The 19,650-nt window shown below is 26.9% G+C and overlaps 2 protein-coding genes across 2 annotated transcripts; one reads left to right on the forward strand and one right to left on the reverse strand.

Moving 5' to 3' along the window:
• Positions 1 to 1,841: 1,841 nt before the first annotated feature.
• Positions 1,842 to 7,926, forward strand: LOC119682120 (basic helix-loop-helix transcription factor amos). Its single transcript, XM_038095471.1, has 5 exons — positions 1,842 to 1,944; positions 4,981 to 5,147; positions 5,208 to 5,397; positions 5,608 to 5,819; positions 7,693 to 7,926. The coding sequence occupies exons 1-5, from the start codon at positions 1,898 to 1,900 to the stop codon at positions 7,818 to 7,820; spliced, it is 744 nt and encodes a 247-aa protein (XP_037951399.1). The 5' UTR covers positions 1,842 to 1,897; the 3' UTR covers positions 7,821 to 7,926.
• Positions 7,927 to 8,653: 727 nt separating this feature from the next.
• LOC119684229 (growth hormone-regulated TBC protein 1-A) lies at positions 8,654 to 18,204 on the reverse strand. Its single transcript, XM_038098233.1, has 6 exons — positions 18,025 to 18,204; positions 12,954 to 13,141; positions 12,112 to 12,369; positions 10,212 to 10,394; positions 10,030 to 10,142; positions 8,654 to 9,961 (listed from the first exon to the last, which is right to left on the reverse strand). The coding sequence occupies exons 1-6, from the start codon at positions 18,051 to 18,053 to the stop codon at positions 9,740 to 9,742; spliced, it is 993 nt and encodes a 330-aa protein (XP_037954161.1). The 5' UTR covers positions 18,054 to 18,204; the 3' UTR covers positions 8,654 to 9,739.
• Between the last annotated feature and the right edge of the window lie 1,446 nt (positions 18,205 to 19,650).

Genomic DNA, 19,650 nt, shown 5'->3' on the forward strand with positions numbered 1-19,650 from the left:
AAAAAGGAAACACAAATGATTCTTACATGTTTGTATGTTAACATTTCTGCATGACTACAAATGGAGGGAGATGTTGCTTCGGTTTATTTTTACATTCGTCCTCTTTTCATAAGGATATATCGGATCGACAGAATTTAGGAGTGGAATATTTCCGAACACTAATCGACTGACATAATACAAACTGGTTTAATATAAATATTATATATATGCTTAATATAAACAAACATGAGCTTAAAAAAAGTTGTGCACTCCCAAATGAGTCTGGAATTATTATCATTTTTTTGCAAAAACGTATTTTCAATGTTCTTAGCTTTAAACAAAAATAAAGTCTATCCTAAATCTAAAAACTTAATTATGTACTGCAGGTAATGTGTATTACGAAATGGGGGTAACTAAAAACAGAAGTGGATAAACATGGCTACCCTTAACATTTTATGTCAAGAACAGAGTGCACTAAAAAATCTGGCTTCGAACACTTTGCAATACCCTATATTGCAAAAAAAATTTTAGATTCTTTACATTAGGAATATTTGAGTAATAGGTGTATTGTTTTTTTACATAGGGAAAAGTTTCTTCACAATACGGGAAACAAGTTTGATTTACTAAATTTGATTTACTAAATTGATTTACTAACAATTTAACAGCTTTAAAAGTAGTATATGTAATATGTAATACTAGAGAACAAAAATATCTGGAAAATATATAAATATTATTTTTATCTCAAATATTTATTAATTTAAAATATTATTTATTATGTGCAGTGGTTTTGTTCAAAATAACACAAACTCAGAAATTGAGTTTTTGGTTTATTAAATGAAAAAAGATTTTTAAAAGGTGCTTTTTGTTATATATTAACTGAGATATGAGATAGCAAAATCAAAAACGTTATGCACAGCTTGTGGATTCCATATTAGTGACAATATATGATATATATTTGGCAAGTGCAAAATCTGATCCAATCGTGAAACCTATTTTGATTGTGGTTTTGCATATTACGAATAAGTTAGAAAACAAGTGGCATATACATAGTTCTTAAAAAATAGATTAGTATCTTCTACATTGTCAAAGCGAAAATTTTTTTCATTAGTTTTTCAATTAAATTTTGTGTATAAGGGAAAGTAATATAACAAAATTTGACAAACATACTATTAATTTATATTTTGATTTTTGTAATAAATGTCTTCAACTCTCAAAAGTGTTTACTTCCCGCAATTTCTGTTTTTGTTTTTTTTTTGTATAAAACGGTCCTGTCGTATTTACATAATTCGAAAGTCATACAGATACCTTGAATCTGCCAATGGATTTTTTTTACTGCATTATATAAGTGATATTTTACATATTTGTAGGTCTTGTAAATTAAACTCCTTGGTAATTTAAATGTTTTCTATAACCGATATTTAAAATTTAAAAAAACTAAATATAACATATATATATATTATATTTATATATCGAGTTCAAATTGTTAAAAAAAACAGAAAAAAATGTTGGCTAAGTTTAGTTATTTTATTTTAATCATATCAAAGTCTTTCACATCTTTACCTAATTTTAATTCAAATATTACATTACATAAACTTTTATAATATAATTAGAAAATACACCCTGTAATTTACTGTTGGAATTTATAATATGAAAACCCTTCATAAACTCCGCCTACCAAAAATTTACTACAAATAGCAAAAAGGATGCTGTAGACTTCTTTAGGGGTGGAATTACTTCACTTTCGAAATCAGTGCTTTACATTTCCAATTGGATTTGAGTATAAAAGACAATTATTCCCAGGAGATAAATTATTTGAAATAATCTTATCAGAGTGTGCGGTTTAAAAATATTTTCAAATAAAGTATATATATTAATATAGATCATATTTTAAAGTGAATATTAATATTGAAAATAAAATATGTCGCGAAATCAATTACCGGATTCTTCTTCCTCTCCACCAATAAGGTTAATTTTTATAAAACTACAACTAAGATATTTATACCGTTTTAAATATAATAAACTAATTAATAGAAGAGATCTATATATAAGTGTTTTTGATGTTATTTATTTCTAAAGTGTCAGTTAATGCTTTGAAGATAATTTTTGTGATATTCTGGAGAAATTTAAAACAAAAAAAGTTATAAATAAATTCTAGAGTAATATTGACTTTAAATCAATTTCTTACTATAAATACAAATTAAATTTAAAATATATATGTTTGTGTGTAATTCATATAGCAAATCAAATTTGAGTGTTTTGTTATGTGTACAATCAATAATACAATAAATTCGGTAATTTATTCTACTAAATTTGCCTGAAATATCTAATTGGATAATATTTCGGATATCTTTGACATAAAACAATTTTCTAATTTTTTACTTAATACATTTTTAATTAAAATGCATCTCTGTCTTATATAAATAGTTTTCTTCGCCACCTAATCCATTTTCCGGAAGTAATCGTTTTAAACAGAAACGATGAACTTTTAATTATAATTCGTATTATAGTTCTTATGCAATTAAAATATTTTTATATTCAATCTTTAATTTGAGTTCTTTTGTATTCAATTATTCTTGTATATCATGGTAATTTTTAACAATAAAAGTTTAAGAGAAAAACATTTATGTGTTATGAAATTAAGCTCGTGATAGGAATATGAGCACACATAGCGCATATATTTAAAACATTTTCTAATGAAGGAAGTTTTAATGAAGGAATATTTGTAACTTCAAGTAATTTTAAAGCTTTTGTAATTTTTCTATTGTTATAACTTCTTTCTTCTATTGAAGACAAGGGACCATTTTTTTAACACAAATTAATTGAAGAACGTCCCACACACCAGGAATGGCCAGTTATAATTCTTGGGAGAGATTTCCAGCAGCTCACAAACTTTCTACATTTGGTCAAATATTGTTTGGATAGATTTGGCACATTTGTATTTGTGCTCATTACTTTTCGCATTACTTTTTCATTCCCATATGTATTCGAACTGATTAGAAACATCCTCTCCAAGAGCTACAACTAAATTCATGCCTTATATTTCTGCTACGGCAGCCAGTGCATCGTATTTGGAGGCGCAAACTTTAAACGAAAATAGAATACTAAACTTTGAGGCTCATATATGTAAGATATTTGTTCCAACTGGAAAATTAGAATTACAAACATACTTTTATGTATTAAATTTGTTCAAAACCTGAATTTATCTCATAACTCTTCAGTACATTAGTTCTGCCTGAGGCATAATACATCTTAACGAATGCAACAATATTCATATTGTTAAATTGGTTTTAATTAAATTGGTTTTAGTTATTAGTTACGATATATTATTATATTTTATATAAATTATCAACTTTATATACAATAGTTTTCCAAAAGCTAAAAAATAATAATGCTCATGTCAAGCAAAACTCATGTCATATTTTATTTTTTATAACAGAAATAAATACGGCGCGCTTAATAAATATTATTGACCACCGATATTTTCTATAATTTCTGTATTATGTCTTCTGAACTTTTTTAGATAATATTCTAATGAATCAAAAATCAATAAAGCTGATTTTATTGTCTTGAAATAATATTTAGCCTATCCGTCGAAATAGTTCAGTTCTTAACAAAAGTTACATTAAAAGAAATGTGTAAAAAATATTTTATAATCTGCATATGGGTGTGAATAGATACATTTCCAATTTAATCATTTCTTTGATTTGAACACTCTTAAAGTCAAAGAAGTCAAAATACCATTTTTAGAACAATTTTTCTATGAGTGATAATCTTTTTTATATATTACAATTGCTTTAAATTTTTTTTCTTGAAGATAAAAAAAAATGACAGTCAATTGCCCATTGTGCTTAAACCATAAAGCACAAAAAATAAAAGTAAACAAAAAACAAGAGCATCAATATTATTTAAATACCGAACATAGTTACCTAGAAACTGAAACTAGTTCTTTTAGGTGCTTCGACCACTTCTATTCTTCAATAAGATTTTTCTCTTAAATTAAGGGTAGGATAAAACCAAGCTATGCAGTCAGTTGGTCATTGGGCGGGAACATTCAATTAAAAAATTTAGAAGTAACAAAACAGAATAGGTTACTATAAAACATAAATATTGGTAATGTAGAGAACATATTATCCAACAATCTCAATCTAGTCCTGCAAAGTCTAGACAATAACAGATGAACTTCTGTGTGTTGTTCAAAATCTTGAGATATGATTAACATGACGGATTTGTGATAATACCCACAGTGAGAGTATGATGTCCAATTGTCCTATGTTCTGTGATAACTTTTATCAGTACTTTGAGGTCTCTTCACTTTTATTGCGTGAAAAATTTTACCAGTCTTTTACCTCTCTTTTACAGAGAGGTTTTCGCTACTTTTTAATGTACATTTCAAATCAACAATAGGCAAACCTTATTGGGAATAAATTCTTACCTTTTATATATATTTTTGGCTGAATTTATTACTTTGAAAAAAAATTTGTATCTGTTATGTTTAATTGATTCATATGCTATATAATGGCAATTTGACCAGAAAATTAATAGACCGCTGTTACAATTATCAAGTAGTTCGATCGTCATAAGACCCATTATATCACTTGTCATAAAACCCTCAACACTCAATTTCATTACTTTTGATAAGATAATATAATTATTATAGTAATTATAATATAATATGATAATTTATTTTACATAACATAATATAATTAGTTTTATATAATTATTATTCATATTCAATTATTTAATATAACGTCATTAAAAATACACGTATGAAAATAAATTAATGTGGCAGTATTAAACTCCAAAATTTACGAGAAATTGTGGATTGAAAACGGCTTTCTTAGCTAATTGAGGAGAATTCGCTCCTACCTCCACTTTAACTAGCTAACTAAACACCAAAATATTTCATAAAAATATTTGTGAATCCATGCTTATACAGAAATAAATATTAAAGTATCATAGTTCCCAAAAATGTTTATACTTAAATTGCATTTTTATTTACAGTCACCTTTCCTTTCATAATTTTGATGACGATACTTTCAACGATTTACCATCTTGCGTTTACGCTGGACAACATCATGGCGTTTCTGGTAACGCCGTCGGTGGTGGTAGCTTACGTATGAATTCAAATAACTTAAGACACATACAGCAACAATATTTACATCATTCTGGTAATTTTATTTTACTCTCCTAAAGAAAAACTTAATTTTATAAATTTTTTCCTACTTCAGAATCCATTTTGGACTCATCCACCAACATTGGTCTCTCATCCAGTAGTAACGCCAATATGATGTGCAATAGCCCAAGCGCAAGCAGCAGTAACGCTGTTTACAATCCATCAGCTGCTGCACCATATAAAATACAACGTCAGCAGGCTAACGTACGTGAAAGGAAACGCATCCAGAGGTCCGCACCAACTGGGTACACTAAATGGTCTTTTTTCATTTTTATTCATTTTTATATTATTTACAAATATATTAGATGAAATTTTAATATAAATTTATTATTATAGTTTCTTTAAATCGAATAATCCATTTAGAACTCAAAACTACTAATTATCTTAAAATATATACATTCCCCAAGGATTTATTTATTTGTATAACGTTTATTTTTCCTTGTTTCGATTTGCAGTAGTATAAATTCGGCTTTCGATGAACTTAGGGTTCATGTTCCTACTTTTCCCTATGAGAAACGTTTAAGCAAAATTGATACATTACGTTTGGCCATTGCTTATATATCGTTGTTACGAGAAGTATTACAAACCGAATATGATCCATTAACCTATGTGGAAAAATGCTTGCGCGGTGAAATAAAGGCCGATCGTGCTAATTGGAATACGAGTGGTGAGTTAGTTTTTTATATTTTTAATGTATATGAATTCATACACAAATGAATGTCTAATTATTAAATGCAAATAATATTTTAACATCCTATATTAATAAGCCAAACTTTTGTTTTTCTAAACTTTTTTATACGAAAGTAGTAAAAAAGTTTTATTTTATACGATTAATTGAAAACTAGAGTGTCTATCCATTTGATGTATAACAAAGAAAATAGACTGATATAAAACTGTTTATACCATTTGATCAAAAAAGAACGAGAAGTTAACAAAAAAAGCAAAATTTTAATTTTTAATAATTTTCTTTATTATCGCTTTCAAAGTACTCTCCTCCTGCGGCAATACATGCATGCCACCGCTTGATCCAATTTTCAATACAAGTTTTATAGGCCGCCGAAGGTATGGCCTTTAGTTCACGCAGCGAATTCTCTTTTATAGCCTCTGTGGTTCAAAACGGGTTCCTCGCAATGGCAATTTGAGTCGGGGGAAGAGGAAAAAGTCACACGGGGCCATATCTGGAGAGTGCGGTGCTTGGTTGATGATATTGGTGGAGTTTTTAGCCAAAAACTGCGACACAACCAACGCTGTGTGAGCCAGTGCCAGTTATCGTGGTATAAAATCCATGAGTTTTCCTTCCATAAATATGGCTTCTTTTTGCGAAACAAAATAATACTCCTTATTGACCGTTTGACCGTCCGGAAGGAATTCATAGTGCACCACACCACGAATATCGAAGAAAACAGTCAGCATAACCTTGATTTTGGACCGACTTTGGCGTTCTCTTTTCGGTTTCGGCTCACCTTCGAAGCACCATTTGGTCGATTGTTGTTTGGTGGGCATGTTAAATTTATAGACCCATGTCTCATCATCAGTTATGATGCGTTCGATGAATGTGGGGTCACTATTTGCTTTCGAAATCATCTCACTGACGCTTTTTTTGAATGAAATTCAGCTAAAAATCGCCACACGAAAATTTTTCGACTTCTTTGTATAGACGCCAAACAAAAACTGATCGTACAATATGCGTTAAACTTTTATAGAATGTGTATAATAGTGTTGCCAGCGTGAAAATAAAAAAATTTACCGATTGGATAAGCGCGGGAATTCGAAAAAAGAATGAATAAGTTATTTTTTGATCACAAGGTACTTCTACGGTTTATATGTCGTTATATATAGTATAGTTCACATATCTCAGGGAAACTATCGACATTAATACTTCAATTGTATTATACAGTTGTTTATATACAGACTTGGTGAATATACATATATATTATCTTGAAAAAAATTTTTAATACACTGTTATGAATCAGAATATGTTTGTATTTAAATAAAGATTATGAAGTTGTTCGCCCATTTTTTATTTCATAGTTAATAGCCGTATTTAAAAGAGTAAGATTATTATATTTTTATAAGTTGAGATAATTATATAGCATAAAGATCAAGTACTGATCATTATTTTTCAAAAAAACTATGCTAATGTAGCCATTGTATGGAATGGAATCACTCTAAGAAAATGATTAGATTTGTAATGTATTATCTATTTGATTAACTATTATAACTAAATTTGCTTATTGAGGAAAATATGATAAAACGATTAATAATTTTATATAACTTTTATTTACGAAATATATATGCATTGAGTTGTAATGAGCAAAACAATCAATGATAATTAGTTTTTTTACTTAAAAATCTTATTACTTACTTAATTTCGCTCTGTATTTTTGTAATAAGTAAAATCGAGCACATCACGTCCTATTCTGGAGACAGGGACACACAGATGGTCAATCATCTGGGCAAAATAATAACTATAGCTTTTTATATATTATAAAATTGTCTGCAAACACTTAAGATAAAAATGTTTTAATGTTTTCTTACAGATCTAACAGCTCGTTTATCTTGGATAAATTGGGAAAATCTTGGTGTACATCCAGGTCGTCGTACATTGTTAACATCTTTAGCGTTGTCTTCGGAACCCATGTGTGGTGGCCATTGCGGTGTACCATAAATCATTTAAAATAACTATTGTATTTTTTGTTGTATAACAACTAAATCTAGTCTTCCTTTCACTTATAATATAATATATATTTTATTTATTTTTCCTTCATTTCTTGGATCTGTCTATTTTTAAATTTTGTTATTTTTTATTGATTAAAAAGAAAATGCATTTTTTTTTGCCCACAATTGTTAAACAATTGAAATTTTTTATTTTTATATTTTCACATAATGCGGAAGAAAATCTTTTTTAATAAGCAATTACTAAACTTTTAATTGAGAAACAGCATTTTTTTTCGAAATTATTGATAAATTAATATGCTAAAAAAAATTTTAATTGCTCAAAATTTAACAAAAAATTATACTTATTAATTTTAGCAATTATTGTAGTTAGTATTTCTCTTATCTAATAACATAAATGAATTTAATAAATAAAGGCATTATATAAATTTATAACAGAGTATTTTATTCTTCAAAATCTAAATTTTGAAAATAAACTTTTAAACAGGGACAGCAAAACAAATTATTATTTCTTATATTCTTAGTATAGAAATTTATCATTTTTAAATGATAATTTTTTACTTTAATGAATAAATGTATTTTTCGAAAATAATTTTAAGTTAAAAATTAAATAATTTAAAAAAACAACTCAACAAAAAAGCTAATTATTACTCTCAATAATATAAAACAATTTAAAAAAAATAATAGTTCACAACGAAAAATATATTTTCGAACCATAAATCTATGCAGTAAAATAAAAAATATTTTAAAAAAATATAATAATTACACAGATAAAAAGTATTACTCCATTTATTTTGATAAATTTTATAAAATTTATGTCCCTGATTTTTTAGTTAATTTTTTGTGATTTGTTCTCTAACAAAATGAAAGCCTATAACTTATGTCTTTCTATGTTTTACTGACAATGTTACAAGTTAACTACTATTTTGTTCTTGGTCATTAAATTAAATAATAGCATAATACACAAACAAAATATCATTACAATAAATCTATACAAATTATCTTACTAGCTCAAATTGTCTAATAAATACATAATAATAGAATAATATATCAAACAAATATCAAATTAATTGTTTTGTTTACGTGCAGTTTAAGTTAAAATAACTGCACGAAAGAGTTAACATTACTTAAAGTTTTTGGACCTGGAAGGTAATTCAACCACATAGGTTGGTTGCTTTTAGGTGATAGATATATCATATATACAGTACAAAAGTAATGCTTAGTAGAATCATAAACAATTTATATCTAGATATCCAGCGTTATAGAGAATAAATATTCACTAAAATTTTAAAATTTGGCCGTCCAATCACTATTCAATCTACAATATCTTATTAACATTCATACGTAGACTGTAAACCAAAGAATTATAGAACCATAGAATCATATGTGCTCATAGAGCACATCAGAAAGTTGAGCTTTTAAAATAAATTAATCATTGTGTTAGTAAGATGACACTAAGAACAATTTATTTGCTTTCAAAATGATTGCCAGTTTTATGGTTTGCTTTGGTCATCTATATATAAGTTGTTTGTGGTACAATACAATGGTTACAGTAATAAAACTTTCATCTAAAAATGTTTTACTCTAACAAAGAAAAACTTAATTTTATTTAATAATTTAAATAAACTTAACAATTAAATTAAAAATTAAGCCTAAATAATACAAAAGCACTTTGTATTTAGTAAACTACACACCGGCATACACACACAATACTACAAAACATAGTTTTTGAGGGACGCTAAATTTACAACTAAACTAGAAATGCAAAATTTACATTCAGAATTTGTATAAATTATCCTAATATTAAAACAAACTTAACTTACAATAACAAAACTGTTAAATCTACCATCTTCAATAACAGCAAAGCCAAAATAAAATAAGTTCAAGCAGTTACAGCATTTAGTCTAAATTTTAAGTATTATTGCGACCCACGCAAATCTTGCGTAAGCTTTCCAATTCACTGCGACTTAAACGCAAATTGAACATGGCTTGTATAAAACTATGGCAGTTGGTAACAATATCGTCTTGTATCATAATGTCTCGAAATAAATTCGCCAAGGCGGCAATATCTTCGCAATTCAGTATGTCATTTTTGTGAGTTAAAAAGAGTGACAATGCAGCTCGAAAAACTATCTGTAAGGAACGATTGCATTTTAAACATTACTTTTTTACAACTAAACTAAAGTACAAGAAGTACACACCTTATAACCCTCTGCAAATACACAATCCCATATTCTTAGCACTGTCTCAACTGGTAACACCTCAGCAAATATGCAAATGAACCATTTACTTGCTATGACAGCATACGGCAAACCTTTAAATATAATAAGTTATACATATAAATATTTTTAATATAGAAATATACATAAATACAAAATATTACCCAATTGTTCAATGTGTCTATTTACAGCGGGTGCTCTTCTTATCACCATTTCCTTAAAGACAGCTAAGTCTCGTAAAAGATTAGCCATGTTTTTAGTATGATACTGTGGTACTATATTTTCCACTATATGCTTTAGCAGCCAAAATGATTTCTCCTCATCATCGGTTACGATCAATAGAAGACCTATAGAAAATAAAAAAAGAAGTAATTATTGCTTGTATTATTATCTATAATTTATAAAATACATTTTTTAAATAATGTACGAGTAAAATGTTACATTTAAGGGCTCAGTTCATCGGTACGTACCGAAAGAACTTAAGCGAACTTAAGCCAAAGCGAAATGCACAACCAATCCTACCTGTATATTTAATAGGAAAGAAATAAACAAAGTATGCCGCTTTTGTTTCGCTTTGACTTAAGTTCTTACGGTACGTACCGAATAACTGAGTCTTAAGCCTGGTGTACACTTGCGGCAAAAAATGAATGTGCACAGAGTCTTAATTATCCAACACAGATTCAACATAAAAGCAATTAAATTTCTAGAACACTTAATCAATTGCAAAATTTTTTCTTAAAGAGTCCCTTAGACATTCTTAAATATTCTTAATTAATTCAAACCATCCAAGCATTATACAACAACATAATAGTCACATAAATCTAAATAGTGTACTAATATGGTCGTAGTAATCAGGTGTATATAAGTTTAAGGAGGACTTTTTAAAATTAGAAGTTCATTGGAAATAAACTTAATTGAAATAAATAAATAAAATAATATTTAGTGCTAAATGGTCTAAAATATTACTGGGAACTTGGAATCCCATTACACCATCTCGCCAACGGTATTATCTATCCATATTATATTAAGATATATAGAAATACTTTTAGTGGAGCACATTATTCGAATTCCTTTACAGGAGATAAAACAATTTAAAGCTTAAATAATATATACATATTATTTAATATATAATATATATTAATATATACATATTATTTATATCTTAAAAATATATGTATGTGTTATCTAAGCTGAAAAACTATTTTATATAGACTTTATTGTGAGCAGTTGATAACCGCAATAGCATCTACAGTGCCAGAATGTTCATTCAGCTCAACTTTTGTGGCTAACACAGTGGTTACTTCAAAGTTGTTGTATGTTGCTACATGAAAACCACATTTTGAGGTGACTACCTCAAATTTGTGCTACGTTTTTTTAATGAAAACCACATTCATCTTCTGAACATGGTTTTCATATGCACGTTTAATTAGTACGTTTATAATATTAAAAAATAATTTAAGAGTTTAAATATAAGCTTAACAAAATGAATAAAATTTAAACGAGTAGAACTCAAATTAGATTATAATAAAAATGTACAGATAATGTTTTCTTCGTGAACTTTATTAAGTACGTGATTAATTAATTAATTAATTAATGATAGTAATTTAAATTATCAAATAAAAATAAATTAAATTAAATTATGAATAAAAAAATAACAGAATAGACTAAAGTTTCAGTTTGTAGATTAGCTGACGAGAGTCATTTACCGGAAGTTTCAAAATTTAATTTTTGTGAATGAAATTTATATGTTTATAACAGTGCTTTCCCTATGTATGGATAAGTTGCACTTCTGTATAACTTCAAATTAAAAGTTACAGGTTTAAATCAAATTATTTATACAAGAGTTTAAAACAATTTTAAGAAATAAATATAAAAGCTGGATATGTTATTTTCTTTAAAAATGGTTTAAGAATATTTAATTGCTATTTGATCAGTCGAGTTTATATGTCTGAAATACTATATTATAGTTTACCATAACAAGCAAAACTCGATTAATTATTTGACATCAGATTTTTACTGTCTACCAAAAAAATAAAGCAAATAAAAATAATATTTAATACTTACCAGCAATATAGTTTAATCCTTGACAGTAACCAACTTCTCGATTATGATGTGCATATGCAATTAAAATATTAAAAAGCCTTTCTTTCTTAGTCTCGAAGTAGATATTGTCAGGAAACGTACGAGGTAGATCAATTGATATAGAGTCACTTATTTCCTTCTCATATCGCGAACTTAAAAGGTTACGATAGAGATCCGGAGAACGTTGTTGTAGCTTATGTGCGCCAGATATTTTCATCCAAACATCAGGACGGTAGGGACCTGCAGTGAGGAAGAATAAATATCATAATAATATATTATAATTTACAAAAATAAATAAAAAATTAGTACATATTATAAACAAACTGTCCTATGAGGTTAACCCATTGTGTTATTACAAGAACAAATTTAAACCCATTAGAATAACAACGATATATTCATTTTTAATACAATTTCTTATATATATATTCTTCAACAAACATTATTATATATGAAAAGTTATATTTTCGTTTGAAGAGTGAAAAGAGGTACTGAGAAAGTATAGATATAAATTAGTAAGAAAGTTAGTAGGGTTTAATTGTCAACATCGACGACTAGATGTTGTCCATAATAAAATAGGTGAAAGGACAAGTACTTGCAAATACAAAATTTTGAAACCTTACTCATTTATGGGGTTATGGGGTTGTTGGTATTATGTCAACTGCAAATGGATTAAAGTAGTATAAGTCAACTCTTTTTGAATCTAAAGGTAGCGAAATTATATGATTCATTATAGTATTACATATAATTTTCTATGGTATTGGATTTCCAATTTTATAATAATTTTGTTGTTTTACAAAAATTATTATATTAACTATAGTACTCACCTGGTATCCCCTTTCGTATATAACGTTTCAATTTGGCATCGATATTTGTGAGATCACTGTTTTGTTGTAATATTGCTTCCCATTTCATTCGTCGCTTGGACAGCGTCTTCAGGTAATTCGACATAAATTTTTCATAGTTTTTATAATCAAAATTATTTGCACGTTTAAAGCCATATTCATCAACATCGCTAAGAATTAAAAAAGAATTAATTTAATTATAATGATATATGATAAAATTAAAAATAAAAACTAGTATCACCAGTGTGAATAGTAATATCGCTACTCTGTAAAATATCTGATAAAATTCTTTTTCAATAACATTTAGAGCTTTTATAAAATAAATTAATTAGACCAATGTGTTATTTTCAATAACATTTAGAGCTTTTATAAAATAAATTAATTAGACCAATATATTATTTTTTACTACGATATATATATATCAAGTAAGTTTTTCATGTTGTCCTTCAATTCATTTTTCCAATTTTTATTGAATTTTATGAAGATGTGTTTTATCTACTTTTCTTATATCCCGACTTATGGAAATTTTTAATTTACATTAATTTGTTCTAGTCTATTGGAATAAATGCCTTTTAATTTTCGTAATTGTCTACTTTTTAATTTTCTTTGACATTAAACATAATGAGAAAACCTATATCTCTCAACTATATACAAGAAAGAAAATATAGCGAAGTATTTTTTTTTTGCTTAAATCCACTAGGTTTACTTTTTTGGTGCTTCAGGCTCTAAATAATTTTTTTTTTAATAATCATTATATAATAGTCAAAAAAGTATTAGTGTTTGTTAGTTTATAATGAGTATATTACAAATTTTAAACTATTACTAATATCAAACTCAAGTAACAAAATAACACATAGTAGTTTGAACTACTAAATATTGCTTAATCTCGTTATTAATTTATTATTTATATAGGTAATTTTTTATTATCTAATTTTATTTACAATATATTTTAATTATCAAACTGAACTCGATTTTTGATTGAGAATTCTTGGCAATTAGTTTCGTATAAAACAAAAGATAAGTTAATATCAATAATGTTTACATAGTATATAGAGATAAATAATTTGAAAATGTTTTAAGAAAAATATATCGGGATATATAATTATTAAAAATAACATGATAATACAATAATGAATTTTATTGACAGCTCATCGTGGAACTCTAATTAATATATTTTTGCGCTAACCAGTTTTATTAAAATTTTTCTTTAAACAATTTTTTTTTGGTGGCAACACCTCATTATACCCGGGCCGCTATCAACATTCCAATATGTTTGCGCAATAACATACATTTTTATACTTAATATAAAAAACTAATTTGATTATTTCAAATGATTGCTCAATATTTAAGATGAAAGTCCCCTACAATACACTGAATCACCTAGTTGTATCCCGGGGAGTTTTTAATCAACTAGTGGTATGTACTGCGAAATTACGTCTTATCCGTGTTGTTGAGATTGTAATAGTAAGTAAAGAGTTGGTAAATCGAGTAAACTTCATATCAACCGATTTACGTTATTTCGATTTTATAAGTAGAATGTTACTCGCAAGCCAATAAGGTGTTAATATATGAAAAATGAGATTGCAAAAAAATTTTGAGATAGATCGGTTTTTAGTATAAAATCATTTTCGATTCATTAAGTAAAAAAATATGTTATATATTAAATTAAGATATATATAATGGATTGAAAATTAATAAATAATTAAAATTTTCTATTAAACTTTTTTGGATACTATGAATTTTTGAATACAATCTTAATTACGGATAACTTTTATTTAATATCCTGTATTTCAAAAAAAATTCAAAATAAAGGAATATTTTTTTTTTGGGAACAAGAAATCACCTCCGCAATTAACAATACACCAGTACAAATATATAAATTCACTATACTTCGATAATATTCATAACGAAATATAATACTCTTGTAATCGTCGACATTCTCATTCATCACAGCAAGTTTGATTTCAATTCGAATATATTGACAATATAAGATTTGGAAAAATTTAATTAGAAAATTATTTTCCCAAAAACTAGTTTCTAGTTTCCTGCTTAAGGAAATAAACACAACACAATAAATAATTTTGAATAAAAATATAGCCTCTGTGTTTACAGTTCCGCTAAAGTAAGAATACTATTTCAAGCACAGATACCACGCTATACTCTTAACAAATTAAAAATACAGTCTCTCCTTAAATCTGCGTTGCTCTATCTTTAACTTTTCATATCTTATTATTTTTAGTTCAAAAAAGTTTTTCCAATATAATCTCTATTTTATTTGTTTTCTGACGAGTATTTATTTAAACTTTGCAAAACAAAATAATAATATTATGAGTTTCACTATACGTATTCCAAAAAGAAACAAACTATAAAATCGAAAAAGCATTATCATAAGAGAAAATTAAAAAAAATAAATAAAACCTTTCCAATAACTATTAACCAAATAAAGACCTAGTCTACGGATCACACATGTCTCTTCAAAATGTGCAATTAATTACCTGATTTTATAGTTAATTATAATCAAAATTAAATTATTACACTAGAATTGTATACGTAACATTTCTCGATAAATTAAAATGTTGTTTTTGCTAAACTCTTGATCATTTATAACATATTGATGTATATATTATATTTACTTTACTGATAGAAGACTGCCATAATATTCATATTACTTTGATGGGAATTTGATGGAATTACTAAATAACTTGACCAGAAGTGCGAAAGTAGTTATTCTGCATAAAATTTTTGTTATTGAGAATTAATTGATATATTATATATGTTTTGGTGTAATTATAAACAGTTTATTATTTATTATTATTAAACACCAAATAATTATTATATCAATTAACAATCTATTTCAATTACATTTGAGCGTTGTTTATAAATTATATACGCAAGTAATCATAATAAATACTTACACCTTGAGACACTGAGGTTGACTTTATCAATAAATCAATACATGTCAATTTAAATAAAATTATTTGTCTATGTCACACTTACAGTGTGTTTAATTAGTAAATCTGAATTCAATCTAGATTTACTTTAGATCTGTTAAATTAGGTTACTTAATTAAAAATTTTTAGAGTAATCTAAAATTCTTGTTATATGGTTGTGTAGCGTTTAGCAAAGCTTCAAACACTACTATTCACCAGTTAGAAATTGCACAAAGCCAGGCTCTGAGAAGACTTTTCAAAGTTCCATGGTACATTAGGACGAATGACATCCTCAGGGACCTCAAGATTGATCCCATCAAAAAATACATAAAGGATAGAGCCCTGAAATTATTTGCGAAGTCTGACAGACTTACTAACACCGCGTTATCAAATCTCAGAATGGTTACAGGCTCCTCGGGGAGATATGCAGATCTGAGGTCAATTATTGCCTAGTCTAATGAAGTGATAAACAATAATCCAGTCAAGGCGCAAAGAGGGGTTTTGTAGAAACCTCGCAGTTAATAGAGAGTAAAAGTGCTCAGGTGCATTGACTCAACTCAACTAACCTCAACATATATATAAAATTCTTGTAATTGTTTAGTAGATATTATATTACATTTTTTATAAATACATATATCGAAACAAATCACACTTCATATATAAAACAGCTGTTAGTGTCAGATTGATCTTGCTACTTTGGCTAAATATCTAGAGTGTTATGGATTAATCTCGGGTATTATACATTAATATCAAGCGTCACCAATCAGAAATGAAATTTGTACTAAAAGTAAATCTCGATTAAAAAAGTTTCCCGAGATTTACCAATCGAAAACGTTATAAGCTAGGTAACAAAACTAATCAAATTAAGCCTAGTACTGGGATCCACTTTGCATAAAACTTGTTTTAATTCAATTTTATATTAGAATTTTATGTTAATATGAAATTTATGTTAGTACTAGGCTTAAGAAGCAAATATTATGAAGGATATTCGTATACTTGAGATCGAGTCTTTAATAATTAAAAACGTTATGGAAAATTGAAGCTTTATACAAATTATGCAGTTTTCAAGTTATATGTATTATGTCTAATTGAACAAAATAATTTATCATTATAAATGTTATAAAATTTTATATCAATTTAAAAATATTTGACTTATTGCATTTGTTCTCTTTAAATATAAAATCCTTTAAAAAAAACACGCTATATATAACTAACCCACAGTGTGGTAAAATTATATTGATTACAACTTCATAATTAATTCTGAAGCCTACAAATTAAAAAGAAACTTTATTGCCAAAAATAAGTGATTATTTTTTTAAATTTTATAATATACATTAAAGTAGTTAAATTATGTAGATGTTTGTATTTATCTAACCATCTGTAGAGTGCTAAGCAGTCGATTTCCATTTATATCAAAGTTGATAAAGATAAGACTTTGATTTTAAAATTATATGGGTGGATTGCTAAAGACGTTGGTGACTGTTATTTACCTTTTTAGCTTATAAAATAATAAAATATATGAGAAAGAATTTAATAACGTTATCATTTTTAACTAAAATGATAAGTTTAATAGTGAAAAATTGTAATAAAATAAAACTTTCGTATTTTAATGATGACACAAAAATTTACATATTAATTTTTATACGCCCATTATTATGTGGTTAGAGTACAAAAATTATTACATAAACGTATTACACAGACAATAAATATACATAAAGATATAAGAAATATAGTGAAGTGACTTTTCCATAATCACAGGAAAACACGTAAAAGAATTCCCGCCATTTAACTGCTTCGGGTTGTGAGTGGAATTTTAATTTAAATTTCTTAACATGAAAAAATTCTAAATATTATTTTTAGTAATATTTTTATTTAAACGCAAAATAAAATAGGATTATAAAATATTCACTACTGTATTACAGTTTATATGTATGTAAACTATATTTGCAATACATGTGATCAGCTATGTATAGACACCAAAAAAAAAAAATTAGGACTGCCTTGACAGTAATTACATTATAATTCGATTTAATGTAGGTTCTCAAGATCCGAACCTCCTTTCATTCTATTTATAATCAGAGTTTTTAAACATGTTCTAGCAGGAAAACAAAAATAATTCTTACCTAAATTTAGAGTTGGCTGTCGTTTCCATAGGCCCAGAAGCAAGTACCCAACTCACTCAACTAAATACCCAGTTCGGTCAGTTTTTAAAATTTACGTAACAAATTCAATCAGCAGTTGCACGATTCCATGTTTTTTATTTTCGCGCAAAAATCTTTTTTATATATAAAAAATAATTTTATATTCACTTTATCTACTTAAGACTAAAAATATACAAAAATATAAAATTTATGTATAACTTTTTCGTAAAATCATTTTTTTATTAACAATAAATTTCGTATTTTTATTGGAGAATGAATTGTTTGCTGAAGCACCCAAGTGTCCTTGAATGTTGCTGGTTTGACTTGTTAATGTTTGTGTGATTGTGTATGTTGTTTGTTGTGGGGGGACAGCGTTTGAGTGCAAAAATTTATGTTGTATTAGAGCCTTTCAAGGCTCGACTGATAAGGCGATACAAACGATATTTTTTATTTCTGGGCCGAGTACGCGTCGTGGACGTAGGTGGTTTTGGTGGTAACAAATCGTGGTTAGAACTTTTACAAATAATTTTTTAACACGTTTCTAATATTTATTCTATATTTTAGCGAGTATACTAGTTATTAATTTACACATTTGTTTTAAATTAATTCTATTTTTCTTTTAACTTTTTCACTTTAAAATTTGCTTCCACTTTATTACACACCTCACAGTTAACCACTTTGCGAATACAGCAACAATGCAACGTGATAAGATATGAGCGAGCGCAAATCGAACAGCTGATTTGTATTGATACTCATTTTTAAGAGAAATACTACTACTCATTAGTAGATGTGACAGTAAATTATTAACTTAACTGTTATTCAAATTCGAAAAAAAATTGCTAATACCATATTTCCACTGGTCTCCTTCATATAAATGAGCTCATTTCAAATAAATAAATAAATCATTTAAGGCAAAAATGCCGATTACAGCCTTTAAAACTATAACTATAAAACTTGTGAAATAAAAACACATATATTGTGTGCTAACATGTCATATATATATTTACTAACGCATTTGGCAACGATACAGGTCTTGAATAATGTTTCTGCTCCTAGTTTAAGTTAACTCTTCCAAATGATAACTATCTTGATGTAATCATAAAAGCATAAAATTGATTGGTGACTTCTCCAAATTAATGTCATTAATGTAATTTAAACACGATATATTCATTACATCAAGAGAACTTTTCTCTTAAACTTTTGTAGTTTTGTATTTATTAGTTTCATACTAGATTCACGTTTTATTTGTAATTTCAGCTGCCAAAAATATTCATTTTACGTTTCAAGTATTACAACTACTAGCACCTAAAATTATAAACTAAACTTTCGCGTGCATCCAGTATTATTTTAGTTATAATAGTGCATGCAAAAAGTAAACAAAAGCTCAATCCGTTATTTAAATATTTCGTAATGAAGAAATTATATTGCAATTATATTATATAAGGAATTATATTGTTTATATCAGCTAATATAAAATTTTTATATGGGTACATCAAGGAATCCAAATTCAATGGTGTTTACGTTTACCACTATGTTAGCTTTGGCACAAATATATTGTTTTCTATGAGGAAGCACGGGTTTGCTGCTTTCATACAGGGCAATTAGTTC

Source organism: Teleopsis dalmanni, chromosome 2, assembly GCF_002237135.1.
Source record: "Teleopsis dalmanni isolate 2A chromosome 2, ASM223713v2, whole genome shotgun sequence".
Classification (NCBI taxonomy): Eukaryota; Metazoa; Arthropoda; class Insecta; order Diptera; family Diopsidae; genus Teleopsis; species Teleopsis dalmanni.

What these genes read in the sequence shown, in the direction of transcription:
- LOC119684229 (XM_038098233.1), bottom strand. Translation starts at nt 18,053, where the DNA reads ATGGAAACGACAGCCAACTCTAAATTTAG. An exon ending in TATACGAAAGGGGATACCAG is followed by an intron (nt 12,370 to 12,953) that starts GTGAGTACTATA and finishes TCCTCACTGCAG; the next exon opens with GTCCCTACCGTCCTGATGTT. An exon ending in AGGATTAAACTATATTGCTG is followed by an intron (nt 10,395 to 12,111) that starts GTAAGTATTAAA and finishes TATTTTCTATAG; the next exon opens with GTCTTCTATTGATCGTAACC.
- LOC119682120 (XM_038095471.1), top strand. Translation starts at nt 1,898, where the DNA reads ATGTCGCGAAATCAATTACCGGATTCTTCTTCCTCTCCACCAATAAG. An exon ending in ACAATATTTACATCATTCTG is followed by an intron (nt 5,148 to 5,207) that starts GTAATTTTATTT and finishes TTCCTACTTCAG; the next exon opens with AATCCATTTTGGACTCATCC. An exon ending in CAGAGGTCCGCACCAACTGG is followed by an intron (nt 5,398 to 5,607) that starts GTACACTAAATG and finishes TTCGATTTGCAG; the next exon opens with TAGTATAAATTCGGCTTTCG.